Raw genomic sequence first — 21,183 nt, 5'->3', positions numbered from 1 at the left:
TGTTCACCCTCTGTCCGGGTTTGTTTGGTTAGGTCAGTTACATTATAAATATTTTAAAACTAAACAGCCATTAAAATTAATTCACAAAATAATTTTTAATGTCGGCTTAGTTTGAAAGTATTAATAATGTAACTGACCTGACCTAATCAACCATTTTATTAATTACGCATTCACGATTCACGTATTCACGAACACGGAAAAATAACAAAAATGGCGCCGCTCGAATGGTTCCACAGGTCTTGTATTGCAAAAATAAAAAAATTCGATATCTCCTAAAGTATTTGGAATTTCTTATCTCCGCCGCTTTTAATGAAAAGAGGAAGTTGAAGAGCATATGATAAAGGTATTTTCGGATTTTTAACATTTTTTTTTGCAAATACCGCTCAACTACATATGATGAAATTTAAAAATTCGATATCTCCTAAAGTATTTGGAATTTCTTACCTCCGCCACTTTTAATGAAAAGAGGAAGTTGAAGAGCATAAAATAAAGGTATTTTCGGATTTTTAACATTTTTTTTCGGAAATACCGCCCAAGTAAATATTTACCCACGGGTCTATGGTGAGGAAAAAGGTCCCAAGCTCGACATCCCGACGATGAGACCGTTTACGAACTGTCGATGGATCATCAGGAAAGTCAACAACTTGTTCAGAAACTTCAGTCCCTCTTTCAAAATTCAGTTTAATACCTGGAGATGACTATATTCGATGTTATACCAAGCGAAGCAAACTCTTAATTCATTACTAGTTGATGTTTAATATCGTGACGCAAAATAAAATTGTGAATTAGCTTACTTTGCTCATGCCAGGTTTTACAAGTTTGGTCAAAGTTAATTAAATTAATAAAAATTGTGTCCCTTTGCTGCTGGCTACCCGCAAGAAATTATCATGGTGAATAATAGATAATAATTTTAAGTCGACATGGAATATTATATGATTTTTATGGGATTGTGTTTTGGTAATGGTGTGTGTATTTTTAAGAAACTGTCTTGTGTATTTTATTACATTCACTTCACGTAACGAATTGTCTGAACGTAATTTTATTGTTTGTTTGTTTTAATATTTTGTTTTATTGAACGATAATACATAGTTTGCCGCTTCGAGCGACTACAGAAATGACAATACAATTAGTTTACAGTGTTCCAAACATTTTAGTTTCCTCTACTGTACATGGGGCGAATATGTTTTATGTTATGTTTACTGAAACCATATCATTATACATGCTAAGTGAGATGTTGCGATTGAGTAGAAGCGAAAATATGTCTTAAAACCCTGGTAATGTTATGAATTCCATTCATTCGTTTACTCTGTGATCCGGAGGGTCTGTTGTTATGACTGAATACATGTGCACTTCCTCTATGTAGCGTGGCTTCATTGAGATGAAAGCATAGCTCACGTTGATGAAATACTTATTAATTAAAAAATAAAAATGTTATTTTATGCTTCAATTTCTGTCAGTGTCGTACACAGATTTAAAATGTAATGCAGAGTTCCTTAGTTTTATGTATATTGAAATTTGCTCATGTGTAGAGTAGTTATTAAAAGCACAAAAAACATATATGATGTATTGTTGTGTATTATTTCCATTAGGCGTAACCATGAAAATAGATAAGATTTTATCATTATGTGAAACCTACATTTGAAATGTTGGCGTTTAAATATTAATAAAAGCTTGTGAACTCTTAAAGCGCTATTTATCTATTTAGGAAGTAGGTAGTTTATTTGATTTTAGAAGGTTTTTTTTAACAAACAACTAAATTAATTCAAAAATTTGAACTACTGCAAGCAAAAAATACTTTATTCAATTTTTATTTTAAAATTAGCCTTATATTCTACCTTGCTTACACTTTATTATCGAAAAAGATTTTTTTGATAGAGATGAATACCGTAAATTAATACATAAAACATACATGTTTTCGTATGATACAATAACAGCTAGTGACAGTGACGAAACCAAAATTATTTTGATAGTTTGTATAGAAAATCCCCAACAGTAGTGGTGATATATTTAGGGATTTCGTTGTAGATGGGTACTATTTCACAATAAAAAGGAGTTATCGTCAATTATCAAAGCAGCCATATTTTGTATCTTCTTTGACAGCCTAAATACAGCACCAAATGACGTACTTGGCTAAAAATTAATTCCAGCTGCATGTGTACATTCCGGGAGGAGGGGAGAATCTCAGGGTGGCCCGAACCTCCCTGAAATAAAAACGCTCATCGGAGGGGGCCCGCTTGCATTTGCAAAATCTTCACGTTATCGCACGGGCCTCATGGGAATCCTACAGATTTTCGCCCGTGATTCCAGCTATACATTTCACTGACACCTTGAGCACAACAGTCAGTGCACACTGAGTTCTTACATACCACCCGCACTTGTCTTCGATAAAATCTGAACTCAGGTGGATTCAGCATGACTGACTAAGCCTGCAGTCTGAATCCACCTGTAGGCCGCTGTTGCAACAGCTAAGAAATTTACACTGCTCGTAAACAGTCTGTATGTAACTTGGAACGGGATTCCAGTTCATTCGTGTATATTTATTCATCATATTATGCAACGTTAAAGTCATTAAAAAATATTTAAAAAAATAAAATGCTAAAAATGTAATAAGTGCCAGAAAATAATAATATGCTGTAATATTCAGTGTAACTAAATACGACGTGAACCCTAGAATACAAAGTTGACGATGTGTCGTTGGTGGGAACACTTGTTTGTTCCTGACATTTTTTTCTCTACAGAATTTTAAAGTGAGTTTGACATGCACTTTTTCTTCAGGAAGTAAGTTAAAAATTGGTTTGTCGTTATTGCGATTTCAAAAGTTGATTTGTGTCTAAGAGTAAAAATATTTAATATTATTTTTCATCATTTTATTCCCAGTTTTATTACTCAATCTATTAGTAGGACGTGATTTCTCGTCGCGGTGCGGAAGACTTTTATGAATGAAAGCATAATGTTTGTGCAAAACCATTCATCACACAAATGTCAGTTCTAAAGTATAATGTTGGAAATTTTTTTAATTATAATAATTTTTACAATTTTTTTTCTGAAAACAAGCTAACGCATCAATTTTTGGACAGAATTTTTTGTAATGTATGTAAATCTCTTAATTATGTAGAACGTAATTAAAAAATAAAAATAAATGTTTTAAACAGAATTGATGATTGCTTGCATTTCATGGATATGGACTGGATCGCAACACTTATTTAATGTTTCAAGTTAATAAACACTGTCAGGAAGCAAGCAAGGCAATATGAGAACATTATCTTTTGGTTGAATGTAGCGAAAGGGAAAAACAGTCACCTTTCTTGCCACGATCTTGTTCGCAGATAACGCAGGTATAAGTAGTAAATGGACTCCACACAATGACAACCCTCCCATTATTCCGCCCCCCTCGCTGAAACGCCCTCTCCCCCCTCCACCAGGGCGCAGGCGACAGGCTCAGGTATATCGCCCCGCCCAACCACTGGCTGTAGCACGTGGCCAGTGGCCCCATGTGCTAAACATTTTTACTAGGGAGGCCCCTTAAATAAGCTTTATAATTATTACATAACGAAAACCATCAAAGGCGAATTTAAGAATATATTTTTAGTTTAGCTGCATTTGAGGCATTTGTGATGATTTATGTAATAAAATAGATAGTGGCACAAGTCACAATCATGCCCGGTTAAGACAACGATCGTTCCTTGCAAATACAGAAAACGCTTGAAACATATTTCATCGGAGGTTGCAGGGAATGGGTGTAAAGTTCTGCCTCTGACTGTTAATTACTGTGAACTGACAATAGTTATTTTAAAATAAAAGTGTGTGAAATGAATTTTTAAATTTAGTCTTCACCTGTTGAATTTACATCTCCTTTACAATATGTGACTAAAAGAAAACACTCACTTTTGTCAATTGCTCCTCACAGTCCTATGCCTTAATGAAAGAATTTCCTTAGCTACAATGTCGTTTAGGTACGATAAAAAAGAACTATGTCCCAGTGGACCGCCTGTGCCACACCCCTGGGGTCTAATATCCAATTCAAACTTCTGAAAAACATAAAGGGAAAAAAGGTTAAATCTTACTGCAGCATGGCCCTGGCACCCAGATGTAAAATATTCCACATCTATTCACTCAAAAAATCATTTTTGTGAACCAACACCTCACACGTCCTTTCGGCACAGTACTTAAATGATGTTTGACAAGGGTACACAGCTGTGGATGTTTGACAAGGGTACACAGCTGTGTACCACAAAAAAGTTTTTCTAAATATTAATAATTAAAAAAAAAGACAACCTATATAATCTACTGATATTTGTCCTTATGAAAAATGTTATGTCATAAGAATACTCTGCAAAGTTTGGGAGGGCAAGAGTTCTGCATTGCCACAAGAATGCCTTCTCACGTAATTTTTATTCTTTTTAATTTAGAGCTCTCCTCTTTAATTTGTTACTCTATTTCAGTTGTTAACTTAGGTTTTTTATGTAGGCCTAATTTTATTTTTTGCTTTGACTGTAACTTTTATATTTCATAATTGGACACGTGTGGAAGTTGTGAGTTTTCTGTGTATAAATTAATTGCTGGGACTACTGCTCCTTATAGACTGGTCTACGACGTCCCAGAATTTTGTACATGTATATGAACTTTATAACAAAGTTGGTTTAGTCTTAACATATTTGCAAATTTGCTTAAATATATATATGTTACAGCATTTATAATTATGTTTGGAGTTTTCTTAGATATTTTCTGTATTTTAATTTATGGCTGTTTATAACATTGTGGCTCAAACACAATTTATTTTTGGTAATGTTATTTAGATATTATTTGTAGTAAAAGCATTTTGAGGATTTGGATGAAGTAGTTACTGATCAAGTATATCAATTGTGTTTCATGACGCTGCCGCGGGAAGCGCAGTGGAGTGCTATGAGCAGCAGTCTGCAGCGGCTAGCAAGTGTGATTGCGCACATGTGGGTGTTACACCGCGGCGATGGATGATGTGGCGAGCCACTTTCTCACCTCAGTAATGGCCATGAGAGCTGCTAGGATGTAAGTTTTGTCAGCTCCAGTTCAGTATTTAATGGAGTCCTCTGGCTGCCTCAAGTTTCTACAAACACTCCCGTGTGTGTGATAAACTTTGTCAACATTTTTTTGAGAGTAGTTCGTCATAACTTTTAAGCATTTTGTTTGGTTTGAAGAACCAAAATTTAAATTTGGTCAAGTTTATCAGAGTGCACAGCCATTAACTTTGTTTTGGTTTTGAAATACAAAATAATAAGCACAAATTCTAGAAGTGGCTGGACAGCGTATTTTCTGAAACAGACGTTTTCATGTGCTTAAACTGGAGTCGAGCCATGTGGTTCGCCAGCTACGTAAAGGATTTTAGCTATTTTTTGCCTGAGTCTTTCTTAAGCATGAAGGTGTGCGGGCTGATAGTTACCTGTGTATCCGCTGTAGTTGTGGTCAAATTGGACTCATGTGCAAGTTGTGCGGTCATTTGTTCATGTTTACAAATGATTGCTGGGCCTATACTATCACTCTTGGTCAAGATAGAGCTATCTTTTTTCATAATAGTGGTGGTGGCTGCCAATGGACATAATTTTTCGCTGCACCTTGTAGAATGGTCTATGACGTCTGAACTGGATATTTTTAGAGACGTATAAGGGTCATTAAAATATAAATCAGAATTTGGTTGATTCGACTCTAGTAACGTGTGCAATGCAACATGCAGGGAAAACAGCGACGAGAGAATGGAGAGGGGATAGGCATGCACACTGCCATCACATTTCATAATTTCAGTATCGCTATGAGTGAACTAGAAGTACCAGCGTTTGTTGCGCAACTTGTTATTTTTCATTTTCTCACCAATGAAGCAGAGTTAACTACATTTGATAGCCCGTACGCTTTCGTGGTGTGTACTATGATGATAATTATGCATTAGTTTTGGCTCACGTTCGGGTTACAGTTTTCGTTTTTCTATTTAAAGGTGGACAAACTGTTGTTGTTGCATCTTTTATTAATTTCAATTGTTTGGCGTGCATTTGTATACTCTACTTTTTCAATAAATGTTCTTTCCATGAATAGATTTTGTTTTTATGAATAACTTTACCTAACCTAAAATACTTTTTACGCATAAAAATTGCACCCCTACTTTTTAAACTTGATTTTAGTAAAAAAAAAAGTGAGACGTTTATGCGATGAAACACGGTAGTTTTACATTACCTTTTTTGTAGGCATTTTACTATTTACATTTGCATTTTACGAACTTAATGAACAGTATTACTATTAATTTTGTAGATAAAAAGTTAGATTTTGCACTGTAGATGTTGTATGACATGTTTATGCCACTGTTTGTTAGCAGTCATGTTGTTAATCTCATAATGTGGCTTTATTATAATCTTTAGTATGTGTTTGGAGGCCACCAAATTTTTGGTAAATTTCTTTTATATTGTAAATCTTCTATTGAATTTTTCATTAATAAACATGAGCCTTTTCTTGAAGTGCGTTGCAATTTTTCAGATGTTAGAGATAAATTATTTTGGTGTAAAATATATTTGTACAGCCAAAAAGTGGATTGTGTTGTTAAGTATAGTAAAGAAGTTAATTTTCTGAGGATATTTTGTTTGTGGAGTATTTACCCTTTCCTGACCTCCGAAATTTTAGTGTAATTTTTAGCCTCTGCTTTCTTTTGAAAATTCATGCTACAGTTGTTTATTTTTGCCGTGCACTCTTTCCAGGTTTATTTAACATCTTTGAAACATTGCGATAAATTTGCAATTGATAAAATACTTACCCTATGGCGAGAGTGTGTGTTGTAGTGCGCATCCAGTAGAGGTAAGTAACAACGTGCCACCACAGGCTGCACAACTCTGCTTCAGGCAAGATAGGGTTAAGTACAGTTTTGTTCTTGTTTGGAAGATATTTTGCAAATAAGTAGGTAATGTTTGTTTTGCAAGAATTTCAGGTTAAATGTTGACGTCGTCCGGGCCTGCGGCCCCTTTGAGCCCGATATGACACCGCCCAACCACCGTTTCAGTTCAAACCTCCCGCTCGTGCGTGCGTGTGTGCGTGTGTGTCTAGCCCGGCAAGAGGGCGCTTAGCTGCAGTGCGCCGCACCCCTAATTTGCTACGTTTTAATATTATTTGTAAACCCTTTTTGTTTTCATTCGTCTTTGCCCCAGTGTTGTGCAATTTACTTGTGTTTTCTGTAATTTAAATAGGTTACCTTAAATAACTATAGACGTTGCCCGGGCGGACCCGAACAGGCACGGACTTGGACGAGGATAGGAATGCTTTTATATGAATTATCATTAAATAAGTAAATAGTAACAAACTTTCCATTGTCAGTAATTTTTATATATTTTTAATGTTTATCTGTAATTTACTCAACTTTCGCCGGGGCACGGAGTCGTAGAATACAGTAACGGTAATTGTGTTGGCGCGAAGGGCGCCATGTTGCCACCTGCGAGCGATGAGCTCAGCCCAGTCGATCTTCATCACTGACCGAGAGCAGACGCGCCAGCACCCCGGGGACTTCAACCTTTGTTCTGCACTGACCAAGTAATTCTGTCTCGTTAAGTATTTCTGAATCTCTTTCGCTCGTCATCCTCGGGGCAGCTCTCGGCCAGCGGGCTGTTTAATTAATTAATTGTCTCAGTCGAGTTTTTTTCATCACCGTGTAATAAGTATACTTTGCAGCATGGCCACGTGTGTGGACCATGCCCTCACCTAAACCGATTCGTGCCTCAGGCTTTTTAACCGTGTAATGTGTAACGTGTAACGGGCGTGTAGAGAGACGTGTTAGTGAAATTAAATCTGGAGAATAAATATAAAGTGAGTACTTATTTAATCACGTGGTGAGTGAGTCTAGGAGTGTGGCGTGCCCGACGCCTAGAGCGGGCCAGGTCTGGGTAGCTAGGATAGAAAGGGCTGGTAACTCGTCCCCACTTGGGCTACGTCACGCCCTGAGTGAGAGACTCCGCCGGGTCCACGTGCCCTTCCACGTGGTGGCGCCCATAGTTAACATCTCGAAATCACCGGCAATGCGCGATCAGCCCTCAAAGTAAAGAAAAAGTTAGGTTTTGCAAATCCAGGAAGTTAAGCACAAGGAGAATTGTTGCTGTTTTAACTGTAGGGCTGAGGGCCATTTTGCTGTGAAATGCTCATAAAAAAGTAAGAAGCATTTTCAATATAATAATTGTGGGGGAAAGAGTGTTTTACCCAATTTTGTTTTGGAAAGGTAAAAAGTGCCACCACAAAACCTTATTTTCAACTAGGTTTATTTTAACCTGTGGTTGGGTTGAATCCACTTTTTCTCAATCCAAATCTTGAGTTTGATTCTTAAAGGAGTGACTCAAATTCCAATTTATAACTGAAAGATCAGGAAGTAAATAGTATATGAGTATTAAAAAAAAAAAACTTAAAATTTGAAGAAACACTAAACCACTAAATTTTATTTTTAAAATAAAAAACCATAGTTATATTTTCAGGATACCATCAGTTCATTTTATGCCACCAATGTTTCTTACAGTAATAACCAAACATGCTGAGAGCACTAGCTGGTGGCAAAACACAAGTGTTTCTTTGATAATAATGTTCGCAGGCTTTCACGGCCATTGTTTCTTTGATAGCTTCTAGCCAGTTAAATAATGTAGTCCTAGTCAAATTTGATTTTCTAAACTTCACTTCCACAAACATTTTTTTTCCTTTAATTGACTGCAATTTATTTGTTGGTATTTAAAGATTTGAGAATTTGATAGGTCTGTCCTGTATATCAACCCATTACGTATTAAATTTTCACTTATACTTAATTCGTGGTCCCTTCAGAAATACTTTAACACGATTTCATTGTATTTGGTAGTAAAAAAAATAAAAATCACTGCATAACATTATTTATTGACAATGAAGATTAGTAACAACAGTAGGCTCGTTAAAATATCTCACTAAATTTTTTCTTATCATATTCAATGAAAGTTTTCTCTCAACAGATTTTTGTAATAAATAATTTATTGTTAGTAATGCATTTGGATTTAGGATCATGCAGTAAACAGACATGACCTCAACAATTTATCACAAGTGGTCTTGAAAAATACCCTTTCCAGCATTTACATTACACTCAAGAAAACAGCTCACAGCACTCAGTTTCTGTGAATTTTTTTTAAAAATGAATAGTAATGATAAAGCGTGAAACCAACTGATGCAATTATGTCGTGGCTTTATATGTAGTCTGTATATTATTTAACAAGCTCAAACACCTGTACACCTGTGCACAACTCATACATTATTAAAAAAAGTGATGTACAACACTGTAAAATTAGTACTTACATAACATCATTTAATACAGAAAATTAATGTAATATGTATTAGGTATTTGCACACTGGTCACAGATGATTATTATAAATGTACAAATGCAAAAGCAACTCATAATTAACTACCTATGTACTTTGATCACAAATTATTTTTCATGACAAGATGGTTTTTTACGTTGACAAGGATGGTGAGTTTTAGCAAATTGAACATGGTAGTCAGCCAGATGATAAACATTACCTATGGTTATTCAAATAAAGATAAGCGTCACAAAATATTATGCAATCATTAAGCTAGGAGCTTATACCATTCAATCTGAAAATTTTCATCTGCTCAAACACCGTTGATATTTATATTTAACTCTCATTATAAACAAAACTTCATACTACCTATATTAAATTTATACACTGGCAGTTATAAAAAATGTTTCTTGAATTATATGGGCCAATGTATGAAAAAGAGATAAAACAATGTGTGAACTACGTATTGCAACTAAAATATCAACATTCTTTTAAAGTAATAAATCAAATATTGTTTAAGAAACAAAGGCTTTACTGCATCATTTGAAACGACTGAAATTAATGTAACACTGATGCAGAATGTAGATAGTAACAAATACAATGAAAATTCATTTTCGATTCCTAAATTCTACCAATTATATGTACAAAAATGTTCAAGCAGTGTGTCTAAGCATACTGGCGACTAGGCTTGTGCGAATATCAGTTTTTCATTTGGAATTGATTTTGAATACAAATGTTAAAATATTATCAAATACAAATATTGCAGTAGTAATAGATATTTAACATTAATGATGAATGATGATAGTTCATGTTCCTAGTTATGAATACTGAATCGGAACTATGAAAGAAGTTTAATTTTTTTTTTTCAGTGGTAGGAAATGGTTGATTGTTTGCTTGTTTTAACCTTATCAAAAAATTTCCTATTTGCAGATTGTCTCTCATCTGGACACTGGCCATTCTGCTGTTGACTGTGCACATGTTGACATAAAGTATAGCATATTTTATCAAGCTCATTAATAATATTGGAACTGTGTATGTACACATATTAACTTTACTTCTGCTGACTCTTAACCTTAGTGTCAATAGCAACAGCTTCTCTACACTTTAAATAAAATGAAATATTCTTTATTTTGAAGTACAGACATTTAAAAAAAAACTGAATATTAATTTCTTTTTTTTGTTATTTTTAATTTTGAATATTCACACATACCTATTAGCTACAAAATTAACTTTTGTTGCAGAATTGAAAGAAATGTCAATGAAGTACAAATTACATGTGACAACAATAGTACAGACTTTGGAAGAAACAAAACACAACAAAAAGATCAAAAATCACTCAAAGTTTTGACCACATGGCTGCCTTCACAAGAAGTGAAGAAGGCACAAAGTAAAATATTAATTTTACATGCCAGAAAAAATATATAAAATTATAACATTCATGACATCAAATGATGTCAATTGGGGTTTCAAGCTATCAAACCAATAAAACTAAACTACAATCAAGGTATGGCCACTTGCAAAAATATTTATCTGAAGTAAATCTTCAACCATAGTCTTTAAGTTCAGTAAAGTTTTGGTTGGTACGTCTTTTAATGATAACAAGTTGAAAGATTTTAATTTCTGAAATAATCTTCAGTTAAATTGTGAAGATATGTGGGTATGAAAATTGATCCAATAAAGTAATTTTCTTTTTGAACAGGTTTGGGATACAGATTATTATTTCAACTGTAGGTACACAGACTCCAAACATAATCTAAATTCTTTCAAATTTTATAGATACAAATACAGCTTTTCTAACAGATGTCATTCTAGAATTTTTATATTAATCCAATGTACTCAAGTATAAGACCCAGCTTTTTGTGACTTTGTGTCTTGCAATGGAAGGTGTCTTACATTCGCAGAATTTGATTCTAAGACGCATGTGATTATTGAGTTTCAGGTATGCAAATGGGGTGTGACTTTTTTGTTAAGGCTTCAGTTCAAGATGTAGTGCAAGAAACAGGGAAAGGCTATTGAGCCATCACATTAAGATAACATGTGTACAATCACAGGCACACTACTGTGAAAGCAAGGCTCCTGTTTATTTCAGAATGCCACCAAAAACTTTACACGTCAAAGCACAACCTCTCCTTAACCAAGGTTGAAGCAGCCAAATAAAAAAAGATTGGCCAGCACAGCCGGATCACAAAGTCTGCTAGACAGCTTTGTGGAGTTAGTAAACTATCAATGTATCAGTATTACCATTCACCTTCAACAAGTAAATATGTTATTTACATTTAATTGCATCTTATATCAAATGAGGAATGCACCTAAGAATTGCTGGTGTCTTATACATATTAACACAAAAATGGTAAAAATAACTTTTTGTGTGATGCAGAATAATACAAAACATATAAATAGCTGAAGTAAATTTTATCAATACAGTAATAATGATGATGATTATAATGTGCTTTTAAAAATGATACGTCATTTCTAGTTCACAGAAAATATTATAATCTTGAAAAATTTGTATCTGGATTGAAAAAAAAATTGCAATAAGCATAAACTTATAGTAAAATTCAACATTTGTACGGTTATGCAACACCATTAATGTTAGTGTATGCATCAGTCATAAATTGTTATTTTTTATTTTTGTACATTTGACAGCACAGCTCTGCTGTTAACACCATTCACACAAAACACTTATGTCCAAGAAAATACACCACAAATTTAAATATTATTCACAATTAACTTGAAACAAATGTGAACACAATTATGTAAAACCCAATAAGTATAAAATTCTAACACTGTCTTTTCTTAACCACACACTAACAAGAAAACTGAGTACATGATGATATGAATAAACACAACTACAGTAACAGAATCCCCCCTCAGTAGCAATTGGAAAATATTGATCTGTTGTTCGTTGGTACAGTGTCTTGCACAGTTCAGCACAGTTGGCGGTTGTGGGTTCAGAAGCAGCGGGCAAATCCCACGCAACACTGTGGCCGGCCGGCACTAGTACCTGACGGGAGTCCACGTGCCGCTGTTCTCGTCTCGTCTGTAGTAGTGAGGGCGGTTGTCGCGGAATACCGTGACCGCCGGGAACGGGTGGTCCTGTATGTACTTCAAGGTAGCCCTTACCTGCCAACACAACAGGCCATACGCCATTCAGCATCAGAAACAAATACTTTCCTCAGTTTTTTCCAGGGAGGGTAGGGTGGGCTTGAAATCCTAAACCTTACCCTAGGATCTGCCTCTGCTGGTAGCTGCGTTTATTTACATCAAAGTGCAAAATCAGCTGAACAAGACTGTCAAGTTGGTCAACATTTAGTACAAAAAAAGTATATTAAAAGCCAAAGTAGACTCCCGATTATCCGGGTGCGGATTATCCAGTTTGCAGATTAACTGTGCCATATTTCACTTTCATAAATCCAAAAAAAAAATATATATATATATATATAATTCTGTGCGTGCACAATGGAAATGGCACGTGTGTGGCATTAAATACAATGCAATGAATTAGTAATACAACAAATTAGTAAGCAACGAATTAATAATGTGACATATCAACAAAAAATATTTTGCTTTTCCTCAATAGCTATTCGCTTCCTTCATTTCATAATTATTTCCGTCAACGCCCAAGTGTACAGCAAACGTTTATATTCCGCCATCCCGCATGTCAGCAGCGCTCTGGAGAGAAAATCCAGATTCTTTCATGACTAGTTTGCCTTGCGCCACTAGGATGCGCTAGTGGCAAATCATGGCAGACACACATTTAGTAAACAACATTCAGGAATTACGTTAACAGGTTAAATAATCTTTCTAATATAAAACGTTAAGTTTATGCTTTTTAAATTCTTACTAGAACAGAAATATATCTCCTATATCAATAACATTACTATTTTGTAACTCAGAAATGTTAATATTATTAGTAATCCAAAAATCTTGGATGTTAATAAAATGTTATTCTTGAGAAATAACATACAACCTTAAGCTCCACACAGGTATTTGCAATCCAAAAGACATTCCCCTTAAGTCTGCAGTCTGGCTGGAGTTATCAATCATGTCCACGGTTCTCAAGCTTGGGAGCACTAAGGCACGTGCTCCATAATTTCACTTGCCTCTAGGTATCTTTCAGTGTTGGCTCATATCTACTAAACTTTCAGTAGTGTCGTGATGTTGTGAAATATTATTAACAATAAAGGTTTGTCTCTCTGCTGGTTTCAAGGCTTCATAGAGGAATTTTCATATTTAAAAACCATTGTGAAAATGCTCTGTTACATTTAATTAACATAATTCAATCTCCAGAGAATATTATTTATGGATGAAGAGGAAGGAAAAAACTAGCATCCAAACTGAAAATGTATTGTTAAATGCTTTTTGTAAAAAGACTACTCAGATAATGGAGCCTGGTGTTCTGAAGTGCTTCACGTTGTTTGATGGCACCACTTTAAAAACAAATAAATGTGTTATTCATGGTTTTTGTTTGGTTCTGCTTGAAAAGTTGACGATGCAGTGAATTCAGTGCTAACAACTTCCAAGCACACCTATCAGTAATCACATTCATTCATTCATTCGTTCATACATACAATGAAAAACACGTAAAACAACTACAATAAAGTTCATGCCAAATAATATACTACACAAAAAATTTAACACTCACTACTTTATGGTCATGAGCTAATCCATTCATCAAATAATTGAAAACTTTGCATAAGTTTTTTAACCACTTAAATTTCAGGATACATAGTAAGTAAATTTAATTTCTTTTTACTGAGCTACATGAGCGAGATCTATTGTATAAAACGCCGATAAACACACAATATTTCAGACACATCATCAGGTTTCTCTAGTTCCGTAATAAATGAACATTGTTTCGTAGTTCCATAACTGGACGTCTAAATCAATAATTATCAGAGAAAATCTGTAGTACTGTGAATGAACTATATGGGCCATGACAACTATTAAGTGTCGACAAGCACAATCGTGCGTGAGAACTGACCTGCATCACGAAGTGCGGGGGCTCAACCTCGGGTGACGTGGACAGCTGCTGCAGGATGAAGTCGTCGGACTGCTCCAGCCACAGGTCCACCCCTCGTAGCGGGTCGTAGTTGAATGGGCCGATACGCAGGAGGCCCAGGGAGCAGTCGTATACGTCAAGCACCTGACACGAAACAACTCTTGGGCTTACAGCCACTCTTTGGTTCATCACTGCACACATGCACGTGCACACGCACAAACAAACACACACCACAAACCCCCCCCCCCCCCCCCCTCCACCGCACACACACACACTTTTAACCATAAATTATTTTGTAATGTTGATGCACAGGTGATTTTGAAGTGTTTCTAAATAATCTGTGAATGTTGTATTCGGAATCACAATCAAAATGTATATACACACTTGTTTATTCCATGGAGTTGTCAGGTGATGGCATGCTGTGACATAATAATTATTGAAGTCACTTTTTAATGTCGCCATTTCGTATTGTCCTGATCAAAACAGGGTTGGAAAAAACCCAGGTTTTTGACATGAATTTCCGACAGGAATATGAATGTCTTTAATCTTGGGTTGGGTGACACTTAGGCTAAGGATACGACACTGCTTAAAGCATAATATCTATTCTACCACAGGAACACTAACATAAGTTAACAATCTATAATCAGTTAGTCCTGCATCAACGTGAAATCACTAGTTCTAGGCACCAATCGGTTTATACTAGACAGAGACCAAACAGGACCTTTACTAAGATAGTCTACTAATATATCTTTGTGCTTGTGGTTATTACATATGACTCACCCTGTTAACATTTGCAGTGATGATGTAATGAGCATTGGTGGGGAGTGAGAGCTGTAACTCCGAAAGTAATAGAACAATTTGCGTGATTTAAACTTTAAGTTGCTCGTGAATGAGCACTCAGCGGTGCTAGTTGAGTGGAATAACTATAAATTTACTAACATCAGTTTTGGAGCCATTAAGACGTTCATCAAATTCACGTCAAAAACTGAAGCAACAATAATTTTGTTAAATTATTTTATTTATTTCATACACATCAGCATGATGGAAATTCATGAAACAAACCCCTGGTGGCTGTAGTCCAAAATACAGCCTACACAGAATTTTTATGAAAAAACATAACAACCAGGTTTTTTTTTGTTTAAACAAGGTTTTCTTATTACACTAGTAATTTTGATTCTCAAAATGTTTAAATGAAATTCATAAACATCCAGCTTTCTGCACTCAAGTTGAACCAGAAAAGGTATCCTGAAGTCCAGCCAATCTGCACATATGACCGGGACTTAACCACAGAAAGAGTATTTTCCCCACAGGAAGATTATTCTCCATAGAATGGGTGTTTCCCACAGAATGGGGATTAACTATTTAATATTTTTTAATTTTAGAGGAGTATTTATCTGGGTATGATTTACAACTAATTAAGATTATTTAAATGATAAGAACTTGATTAGTAAATAATTTTTTATCCTGTAATTCACAAGAAACTTTAATGACCAAACTTTTGCTATTATTAAGTGGAATTAGATCATTCATTAAAAAAAAAAGATACTCTATTTTAAAAAAAACATTATTAAAAAAAATTGGTTCTTTTATAAAAACCACTTGGTTTAAATCAGCCAACCCTGGCTGAAATGGTGCTTGATAACATCTGATAATGGTTGGTTAAGTATGAATTAGAATATTCGTCATTAAAATCAGTCACTTCCACAAAAAAAGTCATTTAAAACTGTTTCCACAATGCCAACAATACACTTCAGCCAATGTGTTAGGTACACGTCTAACCAATATGGCACAACAATTAGCTGAGGGAAAAAAAAACTTTAACCAGTTACCATGCACTCATACAGATGTGGCCAACCCCTAGTTTATATAGTAGTACAATACTAGTTAAGTTTACTCTATGTACTGAAAGTACGAACTGAATCTTCAGAAGAATGATTATGATAGTCATAAATTTACTGACAGTAAATGTATATTATATTCTATGGCAATAAATAAGACTCCAAAAACTGAAGTTGTTAATATAATTTTAAGTTGTCTGTGATTAATATTTGAAACCAACAATCTACATCCTGGTATCATTCTATTTGTATGTCTTCGACCACATACTACCATCAGACTGGTGAGTGAAATGCATCTCTCTTTTGTGAAAGTCACTGAACAGTTTGCGCTGCAAGTAATATTGGTTTTCAGATACCTTTTTTTAAAATAACCATAATTAAAAATAACCTCATTTTCTATTCTAATCTCAGAAGTCCCGATTATTAAACTTGTGTGAAACCTAAAAGCTAGTTTGTGAGTTACTGCAGTACCTCACTATTGATAGACATTAAGTCCACCTATTATCTGCACCCCTGCCAAAATTATTGTCATGAAAGAAGAATAAACCACAGATTTGGTTGATCTAAAAGCGAGATCATACATGGAGTTAACCTGTAGAATTACTGATTTTTGCATCACAACTTGGGGCCCGAGTTCACATATATTACAGCAGGGAAATAAAATTCTGTCTACAATGTTGTAAATAAAGCATTGAACTTTCAAATTAACAAGATAACTATGATTTTTCTAAATGATTATAACTAAATATTTTTTTTTTTAAATAAATCATTGGTGTTGTAAAGAAGCAACATGGTGAAGTGTTATCAGCAAGGATGCTGAATGGAACTGAAGAAGTACGGACCTGCTGGCCCCCGGTGAAGTGGCGGGCGCTGCGGAGCGCCTGGTCCGGTCCTTTGTCCGGGAAGGTGGCGGGGAACAGCTCGCCCGTCTTGACATTCACCCCTGCCGACAACCACAGGGGGGAGGGGGCCTCGCATGTAAACAATCATTTTTATAATGCTAAAAAATAAGCATTTATCTGCAATACCTACAAACTGCTATGGGTGCTAGTACAAAATGTCCTTACAAGCATTCTGCATAAACAACTTGAGGTGAAGAGATTAATATTAAGATGTATACCATCGCTACAGATGCAAAACCTCGTGTGTGAATTTTTGGACATTTTACAATATTTTTGAGCGAAAATCAGCAAAAATTCCCTGTAACCGATGTGAGACTGCCACCACAGCAAAATAAAAAATTCTAAGAGACATGCAGTTTTTTTCACTCTTTTAAAAATCTCCATTACATCTGAGGTTTTGCATTAACAGCAATGATAATGTTGTTCATTTGTTAAAGCAGTTAATTAACAATTTATAATTAAAACTTAACAATAAAAGGGTAGATGCAACCACTGTTGTCATGCCTGCTTCATCCACATTGCTTCACTCCTCATCATTTTCAATGATCTAGATGTCTGCGAGACATTAAGCCTCAAATAATTCTTAAAACACCCTAATGCCTAATATCTGAGCAAAGGCTTTCTTTCCACCAATCTGAAAACTGAACTTAAAAGTAACGTGCAAAGAATGATTTACATTTTATTTTGTTAATGCTTTTCTTAAATTGGAAAGCAAGTACTCTATTGAAATTTCTACAAAAAAAAAGTTTTATTTTTTAAATTTAGGACGACAAGCCATCTTTGAATAAATTGTGTGTTTTTGGATAAAGCTTGCATTCTTCCAGTGAATGAGTGTGTGATTCTGGGAAAGCATAATATATTTGTTCTGTATATACACACACACAATACACACACATACATATATGTAGCACAAACAGCATGCAAACCACCATTTTAAATTTCGTAAGGTCTTTAGGATAGTAAATGTTGGCTTTAAAAAAAGGTTTTATTTTATATTGAGTGAAATTTAAAATCTGCTAACCCCACAAACAAAATAAAACACATACAGTAATATCCAATTCAAAATAAATAACACATTCAAAACCACAAAGTGAATTTCTTGACCACAAATTCACAATTTTGAGAGTAGGTTTTTTGAATTCAATTACATTAACTTCCAAATCAAAGCAGGAATAGTTTTTTAAGTTAAAACACAACTTTAAAACTCAGTTCAATTTAAAGTTTTATAGGTACAATATTAAGACTGAAAGAAAGCAAGCTTTAATTGTGAGAGAATGTCACCAATAACCGAAATAGCATGTAATTTAAAATTGCAGACTATCCCTTTTTGTTATGGTCGTTCAGCAATTACACATGAAAACATTTGAAAATTTTTTTTTAGAAATAAATAAATTTAAATATTTTTTTAAATTCACTGAACAAATTCCTCTTTAGAATATACAACCTCTTTCAGTCGTTCCGTACTTTAAGTGAGCGGCTAGCACAAAGTCCATTTTCTATGGTTTGTTGCAAGAAAATAAATTATTTTCTTGCTTAAATATTAACTTATTTGCATATCCTACAACCTAACAAAAGAAAAAAAATTCAATGTCTCATTGCCAAAAAAGCATAAAGCACTAAATGACTTATAGGGTTTATAGTAGCTTCTTGTGGAAACAACATAATACTTTTAATGGAGATTTGTATTTATTTTAAGATGCAGACATCTACTGATTAAAATATTTCCAAACTTGTGAATAAACTTTACTTGCTGTGGCTTAAAGAAACCTAAATTATAAATGGCAGTGCTTTAGAAAGCTGTTAGTGATTTTATGCAAAAAATAAGTTTTACTGTCAAAATATAAAATAATAATCATTATTGATGTGTTTTCTGGGAAAAAAAACAACAGATGGTTATTTCACCAAATGAAACCAAAAGCACTGAGTGACGCATAATGTTAAAAGAACTGTGCTCAAAGTTATTTATATTTGGAGTCTTCATAAGAGAAAGTTAAAACCATTCTTAATACAATGGAAATTCTTCTGTATAGATAGATGTCTCAGGAATAATACCATACTATAAAAGAGTAAAACCTACAACTCTAGGTGTAAAACAAAAGGATTAATGTTAAGTTGCATACAACCTACTGAAACAATTAAAATGAGTGCATCTCAAGCAGTTAAATGTGAGGAAATGTGTGCACTAGTGCCAGGTAAACGTCTTAAAAGTTACTTACTTGAATGAATAAAAAGTGTACATTCCCCCCCCCCCCCACCCCCCCAAATGGTGTTTGTGGTGCCCATGGCTCATAACTCTTGCAAAATGCTTTCAGTATATTTTATAAGTGAGTTAAAATGTTATGGTTCAATAGAAAACAAATGGTTGACATAATCTGAAGTAAAACAAAGATCACCAGATTTGTACTGTGGTTTGTTTATCTCTGAGGTAGGTACAGACATACAAACTTAAATAAGTCATTTTCCTCACCACAGCCAAAAAGGATGGGACAGCGAACATTCCCCCTAATGGTGGTGTTCAGGTCTCCGACACAAGCAAGTGTTAAATCTATTTCCACAAGTTGCCTTTGGAACGCTTCTGTGAACAAAAGTACAAGAAAAATAATGATTAACAACTAACTGGTGCAACTACAGCCATTCAATCCATACAAAAATACTGCACTCATGCTGTTTTTGGACTACCACTGTGAACTCAACATTTAAGGCAGTATTCCAAGACGTTCGGGTAAGGTAGCGAATTAGCACTACCTTGTTGGGATACAACCATAACTTAACTCGCGGGCCGTATTCCAGAACATGTCCAAACCCATTACGTGTTAGGTAACGAAAAAGCAACCGTTTTAATAAACTGTGCCTGGCACGAGACTAGAAACTGATTTCAATGCATTCTAGCAGACATTTGGCTACCATCTATACATTTGCTACGCCAAACATCCTACAGATAGCAGCACTATTGTTCAAATTAAATTGTATTATATTAATTTTCTCAAGTAGTACTTTTAAAGTTCTATTATTTTTTGTTATGACCATTAAAGTACACAAAATGTACTCCAGAATAGTTTTTCTATCATGAAGTTTCATTTGGCACACTAACATGCTTGGTATGTTCCCAATGATCATGAAAATGACTATATACGAGTAAATGGAGCCAGATGCGATTCAACCATCTAGATGAAATCAACGAAAAAGTGAGCTCTGCACATGAGCGTAATTTTGGCATCAGATAGGACACCGAAATAGGTTGCCTAAAAATATGGGACTGGCTGTGTCCTATTTTGCACTAGGAATAGAGTTAGGGTACAGTGTAGCATATTCAACACCTGAACCCTTATTTTTGTGTCTTGGAATACCGGCCTTAGTAGTATAATAGTATAAACTCTTCACTTGAACATGTTTACAACATTTACTGTTCAATACATAATGATGTACTTGGACTGTAGGCAAGAGAGATGCAATAGGTATGTTGGCAGTTACGAGGTGAGACAGAATCAGAAATGAGACGGTGCTAGCAGAAGCAGGAGTACAGGACTTGAATGAGATCAAGGAAAAAGTAAGAATGAGATGGTATGGCCATGACCAAAGAATGGAAAAGAAAGGCTGCCTAGGAAAATAATGAAGTTGACGTACACAGGAAGAAGGCTCCAAGGAAGACCAAGGAGGAGGTCGGAAGAGCAGATAGTGAATAGAATTGAGAGAAGGAGGAATGAGGAATGGTGGAAGGACGGAGGAAGATGGGGGATTTTACTTCGCTGATTCTGCTGCAGGCTGGAAGCAGGTGATGATGGTGATTATAATTACATAATGATGTTTTCATGCTCTTTAGTGAGATGCAAAAGATTTCATATAATTCATTGTTTTGTCTGTATGATTCTGACTCTGCTATAACCATAAGAGAAATGTATCTACGATTTAACAGTAATTCCCTGAACTTAGGTGATAGGTGGGACCAGTGATAACAATATAAGTCGAATTCGCTAAGTTGGGGTATAATTTTGCATATACTGTCAATATTCATTACAGCACTTCTTTTGACAAGTGCATGTGTTTATGGCAGCCTAGGCTGCTTGACAAAGAAAGTGACCTCAGCATTAGATACAGCAGCGACTGTGATGTGTCTGTCATCGTTATCAAACCAGGACTT

The 21,183-nt window shown here is 34.9% G+C and overlaps 2 protein-coding genes across 11 annotated transcripts in view; one reads left to right on the top strand and one right to left on the bottom strand.

Moving 5' to 3' along the window:
• LOC134545659 (uncharacterized) overlaps positions 1–6,057 on the top strand; it is a 57,413-nt gene extending 51,356 nt beyond the window's left edge. Inside the window, exon 2 of one of the 2 annotated variants that reach the window (XM_063388619.1) lies at positions 4,894–6,057. In XM_063388619.1, the coding sequence (XP_063244689.1) occupies positions 4,894–4,974 (81 nt within the window). In that variant the 3' untranslated portion in view covers positions 4,975–6,057. Of the gene's footprint in view, positions 1–4,888 lie in introns of both variants that reach the window. The other variant, XM_063388620.1, reaches the window with a different exon arrangement.
• A 2,794-nt stretch (positions 6,058–8,851) lies between these two features.
• The window catches only part of LOC134545533 (protein N-terminal asparagine amidohydrolase), a 346,287-nt gene continuing 333,955 nt past the window's right edge, over positions 8,852–21,183 (bottom strand). For all 9 annotated transcript variants that reach the window (XM_063388612.1, XM_063388613.1, XM_063388615.1 and 6 more), the window contains 4 exons: positions 19,513–19,620; positions 16,986–17,086; positions 14,288–14,449; positions 8,852–12,426 (listed from right to left, as the gene is read on the bottom strand). In XM_063388612.1, the coding sequence (XP_063244682.1) occupies positions 12,301–12,426; positions 14,288–14,449; positions 16,986–17,086; positions 19,513–19,620 (497 nt within the window). In that variant the 3' untranslated portion in view covers positions 8,852–12,300. The remainder of the gene's footprint in view (positions 12,427–14,287; positions 14,450–16,985; positions 17,087–19,512; positions 19,621–21,183) is intronic.

This window comes from Bacillus rossius, chromosome 1, assembly GCF_032445375.1.
Source record: "Bacillus rossius redtenbacheri isolate Brsri chromosome 1, Brsri_v3, whole genome shotgun sequence".
NCBI classification, from domain to species: domain Eukaryota; kingdom Metazoa; phylum Arthropoda; class Insecta; order Phasmatodea; family Bacillidae; genus Bacillus; species Bacillus rossius.
Note: the sequence above shows the minus strand (reverse complement) of the source record. Positions and strands in the feature narration are given on the sequence as shown.